The following is a 7,974-nucleotide window of genomic DNA, read 5'->3' on the forward strand; positions in this document are numbered from 1 at the left end:
TGTTATTAGCTTTTATCTGTGACAATAAATCTTATAAAGGAACTCCTTAAAAGTAGAAGAAGGACCTCGTTCCTCTCAAGAGTGAGCTTTTAAACGAAGGATATCTATTAAGTGAACCCTCTGTCTCTTGGAAGGCTGAAATTCCATGGGTTTCCCAGGCAGCTTTTTAAATCTCTTATGGAAGCTTGCTGTTCCTAGGGTGTAAAATGACTGAAATGCATTCCATCATTTCCTCCTTAATTCAAGCCACATGTTCAGATATGAGTTTTAAATTCTCATTCCCTTATTTTGTAGGAAAATTCAGCATTCAACAACAGGTATATTTTTGAAAGAAACCTATATCATTTATAACTCAGTAACTATCCTTCAAGAAAGTTTCCTCCTTGATGACTAAGAATGCAAACTCTAAGTTTGTAGGGTACTGTAATCAAAAAAAAATCTCAAGTTTGCCCCATCAGCTTCTGCAAGGTTATTTGTACATATATTCTCATGCTTGAGCAGATGGGGAAGATCTTTTTCCTGGAAAACATCCAACCAAATGCAAAACTAAAACTGAGGGCAGGAATGAAGGGGGAATGCAGGTGTTCTTGGTGGTAATATTGGCATCAGGCAATCATTTTCTTAAACACTGGAGCTGGTGAAGTTGAAAAAGCACTTTTTCTGTGAAATAAAAACAAGAGAGTCATGTTTAGAGAAAGACTTCCCAGAAACTGTGGCTTTCCCCTGGAGATATCTAACAAGGAATACTGTGCCCACTGGTTTCCAGTTTAGTTTACTGAGCTGCTGGAATGAGTCACCCCAACTCTATCTGATAAGAAATAATAGTGAAGAATAGGCATTTGTCTCAGGAACGTCTCATAAATTTAAAATGGTCCCCATTTTGACTACCCAGGAAAGGGAAACCCTTCAGTGCAAGTGAAATCTACAAACCCTTGATATGCCTGACTCACCTTGACACTCTCATTAGTTTTTGTGTCCATTTGGCTCCAGGGTTCAAGCAGATAACTGACTTATTCTTCATCCAGGCTCTGGGGGAAAATAAATAAAAATAAAGCAGTCAGTCCTTCACTTAAGGAAAGAGTTGAGTATAAAAATAAAGATTCCCACATGCAGTGAAATTGGAGGTAGGCAGTTTTGGATCTGGAGTAGGTGATTTGTAGCATGAGGTCTGATGAATAATAAAAACCCCATTTGCGGGCTGGTATGTGTGAGCTGGTGGAACTGAAAATGAATTGACAGACTCTCATGTGTCAGAGGTTAGTATTTTGTTGAAAACCTTTACATGAACTGGAGATGGACCAAATAGCTGACTCCAAGATTTGCTCACTCCTAAAGCTGTATCACAATATCTTTAAAATGTGTTTGTTCATTGAGCTTGGGAGAACAAAATAGACTATAGAAAACACTCTCTTGAAGACCTTTTATTTGAAAAAAAAATCCGATGAAATTTATTGTGGGAGAGGTTACAGAGCTGACTGCTCTGAGTGACATCTGCATTTGGTGGAACCATCCGTGAGCAAGGCTGTCAATGCTCTAAAAATTAGGCAACAACAAAAGCAGCAAGGATAATTATCAGCTGATATTGATCAAGCACTTAAAATGTGCCAACCACTATGCTCAGCAGTAATGTGAATTATCTCAATTAATCTCACAAAAATCCTGTGCTAAAGGAAATACTATTTCCTCACCTTCAGAAGAGGAATTTGAGGCTTAGAGAGTTTAAATAATTTGTCCAAGATTGTACAACAAATGCCTGATAAAGCAGGATTCAAATGAAGCTTATCTGACTCCTGAACCCACACTTTTAGCCACCGTTCCACATGGGCATGATCTGAATGGTTACCAAGTGCCAGACACAGTGTTGAATGTTTTACCTGCAGTGCAAGAGGTGAGGTCTCCCAGGTGACAGCAAACTGGGAGACTCTACTCTCTGTTGGGGTGACCTCAAACAAAACACAGTTTCTTGATGTGTCTCTTATTTTAGCTATAAAATGACAAACAGCAAGAATCCATCCATCTAGCGTTGAAACTCTACCCTTGTCATTGAAAAGTACAGAGTCAGAGGTCATAGAACTGTTGGGTTCTTGGGCAGAGCCTTCCAATTTGGCTCCTGAGTTCATGATAGAAAAACAGATTTCTGACTATGTGGACTCACAGTATTTTCACTCCTGACTGCTATGAGTTGCTCATAATTATTTGCAGCTCTTGCTTCTATATCTGGTTAAAATTCAGAAATGCAGACTCTGGTGAGAAGATAAGAAATCAAATTTTAGGGGGACTTCCCCGGTGGCGCAGTGGTTAGGAATCTGCCTGCCAACGCAGAGGACACAGATTCGAGCCCTGGTCCGGGAAGATCCCACATGCCGCGGAGCAACTAAGCCCGTGCGCCACAGCTGCTGAGACTGTGCTCTAGAGCCCGGGAGCCACAACTACTGAGCCCGCTTACCTAGAGCCCATGCTCCGCAACAAGAGAAGCCACCGCAAGGAGAAGCCCGCGCACCGCAACGAAGAGTAGCCCCCGCTCACCACAACTAGAGAGAGCCCGCGTGCAGCAAACGAAGACCCAACGCAGCCAAAAATAAATTAATTAAGAATTTTTGTCACGTTAAAACAATTAAAGCTAAAGTAGAGAAAAGTAGGGTGTATTACTTCCCCTAGTTGGAGGTGAGAGACTTGACTCATGACAGAGAAACTGGTAAAAATAAAGGAAGAAGTCTCTATTCTCTAGACAGCCAGAGGAACTGCTCCTAAACAGGTTATGGCTATGCTTTGCGTCTCCGAGTTTGAGGGCAATAATCATGGTTTAGTCTGAATTTTCACTGTCAAAGATAGTAGTGGAAGTGTAACGCCTTTTTAATGAAAAATTTCCGTACTTATTTTTTTTTAACATCTTTATTGGAGGTTAATTGCTTTAAAATGTTGTGTTATCTTCTGCTGTATAACAAAGTGAATCAACTAGTCCGAGACCCAAAGCACTAACATCAAAATAGGACAAACAAAAAGTGGCTGCTTACGAATGTTTCGTAAGGCTAAAATAGCCAAGGGAAGGGCTGCTAATGAAAGCCAAGCTGGTGGTGCCCTGAGAAGAATGCTCTGTCTGTACTTCAAGGTGCTGTGGGACACCTTGGTTTATTCAAGGTAGATGCAGGAAGAAGAAATCACAGTTCTAAGCAGCGATATGCAAAAGATCTACAGGCTGCCTTTAAAATATTCAGTGCATCAATCCAACTTTGTTGAGCCTCTACTATATGCCAGGTAAGGGATAAAGCAACAGGAATAGAGAAATGAATAATATCTGATCCCTGTCTAATAAAGAACTTGTTTTCTGGTGCGAATGAAAGAGAAAAACAAACAAACCTGATTGTTTCAACACAATGATGCTGTACAATTGCAGCTAACAGTTGCTGAACATTTATTACTGTGCCTGGCACGATACTAGGGGCTTTACGTGCAGTGTGTAAAGTCTTATTAATGTGCCATGGAAAATGCCCTAATAAAGAAATCCACAGATTTCTCTGGGTGTACAGAAAAGGGAGGGTCACAGAAGAAAGGGGTTATACCATTTCAAATAAAAGAAAATATCTATTAAATTTCTTGTAGCCACTACTATCCCCTTAGCCTAAGTCTTTAAACAGAGTTAGGGGTTCAAAGTTGATAGAACCTAAAGCTAAAGGACAGTTCCATAAGAGAGACATTCTGACCAAGGACCGTTGTGGGTACTTATTTTCTTGCTCTTCAACTTCTGGGGAACAAAGTGTCTGCCTCTGCTGGCAATTGGAATTTGACAGATAAGAGTCTTGGCTCTGTCCATTTCTAATGGTGTGACTCAGGGCAGTCAGTTAACCTCCCTAAGCCTCAGTTTCTGCATCTGTAAAGGAGTGATAACAATAGACATACCTTAAAGGGCTCTTGAAGGGAATAAAATCAGTGACTGTGCATAAAGCATTGCATTAGCTCAGGACCCCTGCAAAGCATGTACTTAACAAGTATTACTGATTCTCATTATTAGTTTGAGAATTAATTGCTAGCAACACTCAAAGTAAATCACTTTGAGGAATCATACATTATTGTTTTATTGCAACTTACATGATTTCTGTGTTTGGACATCCATTCCCAGGGGGCAAGATTTGAAGCTTTCCAATGAGCAAAATGGAGACAAAGTTGAAGGTCTCTCGGATGCATTTACACTTTAAGTTTGTGTTATAGGTCTCCAGGACACCTATAAACACAGAATCAGTTATTTTAGTCCCTTTGGCATATAATTCACAACTAGAACTTAATCAGTAATCTTTCATACTGCACATTTGAAGATTTAAAAATTTCAAGTCGGTGCTTCCAGCCATATGCCTTTAGTTTGTGCATTTCTGTTCGTCTTGGCTTATTTTCAAACGCTTTCTACCAAAACCTTAAAAATAAAATTAGCTTTTTAAAAGCACAATACCTATTGAAATCTGTGATAGCATTATATTGGTACTCAGGTGGTTGTCCATATAATAAAATTTGAGAATGGCCACGGTGGGGACTGACAACCCAGTTATAATTAAGACAACATAAAATTGACTGATCTTCACCCCCACCACATAAAAACCAAGGAAATGAACTAGTTTCCGAGTCCCTGGAGCATTAACAAGCTGTAACAAAGTTTTCTCTCTTATCATACTCCCCAGTCCACCAACCCTCCCTGTCTCTCCGAGGAAATACCACGAGGATATTTTTTGTTTTTGTTTAATATGTTGGTCCTCCAACTCAGTTACAAATCATTACCCAAAAAAAGCCAATCATAAAAATTCGACGATTTGTTTTCAACGACAATAGTTCTCAGTACTAGATACTTGTATAGGTAACCCATCTCACGCATTTTAAGGAATTCTACCTTCTTTCACCCCAGTGCCTACCACTGTGCTCGACACGGAATTGCAAATAAAAGGGACCAGGCCCTCAAGGTGTCTGCACTTTAGCGAGGGAAACAAGTGAACAAAAACTAAAATACCATAGAATGTTGTATTTCCCCCAAGGCCCAAACTGCATGAATGAGAACGGGGGACTTTGCCAGGAGCAATGGAAAGGCTTCGTGCAGGGAAAGAGAGATGAGGGTCTTGAAGAATGAAAATAACATGAAACAAAATAAAAATTGGAAAAAAAATCCCCACATTTTAAGAACAAAAATTGGTCCTCTACCCCGAGCAGAGCGTAGCATCCTGCACATGCATCAGATTCCTTCAGCTGTACAGAAATTTACCACTTCAATTAGATATTTACCTATTTACACAAAGAAAACATCCCCGTTTAGACTTGGAAGCCTGCTTCTTGGCAGAAAGTGTGTATTTGAGTACCCCTGCTGTACATACAATGGCTCGTGTCAGAGCTGACCCTATAAAATTGTATCAGACGTTCCCTGCAGGAGACCAACAGGTTGAGGTGAATAATCTTTAAATCCTATAAAGTGTTTGGTCGGAAGGGGTAGTGAAAGGCAAAACGAAGAAGAGATACCTGGAGAGAATTAGTTGCAGGCAGAGCTGCATCTGAAAAAGGCCAGGAATAGGCAAGCCGAGTGTAAGTCCCATGGACATTGGATCTCCAGTATCTCCCCCTTCTCTGGATGACAATCTTAATAATACAGATGTTTCCAGCCTCTAAGAGTTAAATCCCTAAGCACCTTACTTTTAGAAATCTAGGAGCAGTTGAGCAGTTTTTTTCCCCTTCATTCACATCTCCCCTCATTTTCTGATTGAAAAAAAAAAAAAAATGAAACAGCTGAAGACCATTTCAGCTCAAAGCACAAATGACAACATAAGTGAAAGTTCTCACCATGGACTGGAGAGAGGCTGCAGGCCAGCAGCACAAGAAGCAGAGATGCCTGGGTGAACCTCATTCTGCATCAAGGTGGAGTTCAGACTTTAGTTAGCTCTGGGTCTAAACTGTGAGTTCTCAGCACAGAGATTCTATTTATTCAGACCAGTAAGGCCCTCCCACTGCCTTTGTCTCCAGGAGGTCAGCTGCATCATCAGTTTTAAAAGCCCCCAAATATTGCTGAGCTTGCTTTTTTTTTAACTCCTCTTGCAAATTTTATGAATTTGCTTCAGAGCAATAGTAGTATGGTAAAGTATTTCTTGAAAATGTAGCCTATAAATGGCAGGGATGCTGCAGGAATTTGGTGGTGGGAGTGAGGGAAAGGGTTATCGGTTTGGAAACTCCACAGCACTCTCTGTAGGATCACGGTCAGTGATTGTGGCTTTGACTGCTTCTCTCAGTGAAGGGTCAGTGGGTTTCTCAATGGCATTTGAATATATCCTCCAGGAAATCAGAGACTCTGTCGGGCATATCATTGTGTTCCTAGCACCTGCAAGAGAGTCTAGCCTTTGGTAGGTGCTCAGTAAATATTTGCAGACCTAATGAATGTCTTCTTATATACAGATCCTTATGCCGACTGTTTTTCTACCAGACTTTCCCACATCGTATTTCACTATCTGAAATATATGATTACTTATGTAATCACCATCATGGGAATCCTGGAAGAGGGCAAGTATGTGCCCCCTCATTAATGTGGCTGTGTCTTGAAGGGAGGAAAGTAACAGCTTTGAGGAGGAGAATCTTTCTGGCTCTGGTATGCAAGTTGAGAACCAGGTGTCAGTGGAGGGTGTCATTAGAATTTCATCAGATGCTGAACCTCATATTACAGTTTGTTTAATAAAGCACATGTGCAATTTGGTTTTGATCTGGCCAAATAGCCCATGGGCCCAATGAACCCACAGCCTTAACTCACTTGCTAGGAGCACTTTTTTTTTCTTTTTTAAATACATCTAAATTGATTTAATTTTTAAATTATCTTGAGATGATGGGCCTAACTTTTGTTTTTTTTAACATCTTTATTGGAGTATAATTGCTTTACAATGGTGTGTTAGTTTCTGCTTTATAACAAAGTGAATCAGCTATACATATACATATATCCCCATATCTCCTCCCTCTTGCATCTGCCTCCCACCCTCCCTATCCCACCCCTCTAGGTGGTCACAAAGCACCAAGCTGATCTCCCTGTGCTACTCGGCTGCTTCCCACTAGCTATCTATTTTTCATTTGGTAGTATTTATAAGTCCATGCCACTCTCTCACTTCATCCCAGGTTACCCTTCTCCCTCCCCATGTCCTCAAGTCCATTCTCTACATCTGTGTCTTTATTCCTGTCCTGTCCCTAGGTTCTTCATGACCATTTTTTTTAGATTCCATATATATGTGTTAGCATACGGTATTTGTTTTTCTCTTTCTGACTTACTTCACTCTGTATGACAGACTCTAGGTCCATCCACCTCACTACAAATAACTCAATTTCATTTCTTTTTATGGCTGAGTAATATTCCATTGTATACATGTGCCACATCTTCTTTATCCATTCATCTGTCAATGGGCACTTAGGTTGCTTCCATATCCTGGCTATTGTAAATAGAGCTGCAATGAACATTGTGGTGCATGACTCTTTTTGAATTATGGTTTTCTCAGGGTATATGCCCAGTAGTGGGATTGCTGGGTCGTATGGTAGTTCTATTTTTAGTTTTTTAAGGAACCTCCATACTGTTCTCCATAGTGGCTGTATCAATTTACATTCACACCAACAGTGCAAAAGGGTTCCCTTTTCTCCACACCCTCTCCAGCATTTATTGTTTGTAGATTTTTTGATCGTGGCCATTCTGACTGGTGTGAGGTGATACCTCACTGTAGTTTTGATTTGCATTTCTTTAACGATTAGTGATGTTGAGCATCCTTTCATGTGTTTGTTGGCAATCTGTATATCTTTGATTAAAAAAAAGAAAGAAAGAAAAACATGTGGACAATGGCTGATCTGTCCTAGAGCACCCCTGGGCTGCCCTAGGAGGGTACAGGTGTGGATGTGTGAACCCAGACCCATGGAGCCCCTGAAAAATCAGAGGTTTGGTCTTCCTGGTGTGGCTTCCTAAATTAATTTGATTTTTGCTACTCAGTT

The 7,974-nt window shown here is 40.5% G+C and overlaps 1 protein-coding gene across 1 annotated transcript; it reads right to left on the bottom strand.

The window, feature by feature from the left end:
* Positions 1 to 605: 605 nt before the first annotated feature.
* On the bottom strand, positions 606 to 5,872 carry CXCL13 (C-X-C motif chemokine ligand 13). The gene is made up of 4 exons (XM_007165630.1): positions 5,809 to 5,872; positions 4,087 to 4,219; positions 951 to 1,028; positions 606 to 660 (listed from the first exon to the last, which is right to left on the bottom strand). The coding sequence occupies exons 1-4, from the start codon at positions 5,870 to 5,872 to the stop codon at positions 606 to 608; spliced, it is 330 nt and encodes a 109-aa protein (XP_007165692.1).
* Between the last annotated feature and the right edge of the window lie 2,102 nt (positions 5,873 to 7,974).

This window comes from Balaenoptera acutorostrata, chromosome 5 (genome assembly GCF_949987535.1).
Source record: "Balaenoptera acutorostrata chromosome 5, mBalAcu1.1, whole genome shotgun sequence".
NCBI lineage: Eukaryota > Metazoa > Chordata > Mammalia > Artiodactyla > Balaenopteridae > Balaenoptera > Balaenoptera acutorostrata.

Excerpts from the sequence above, each read along its gene's own strand:
- CXCL13 (XM_007165630.1), bottom strand. The coding sequence starts at position 5,872 with ATGAGGTTCACCCAGGCATCTCTGCTTCTTGTGCTGCTGGCCTGCAGC. Across the intron at positions 1,029-4,086 it reads TGTCCAAACACAGAAATCAT|AGCCTGGATGAAGAATAAGT; the intron begins GTAAGTTGCAAT and ends ATTTTCCCCCAG. Across the intron at positions 661-950 it reads AAACTAATGAGAGTGTCAAG|AAAAAGTGCTTTTTCAACTT; the intron begins GTGAGTCAGGCA and ends TTTATTTCACAG.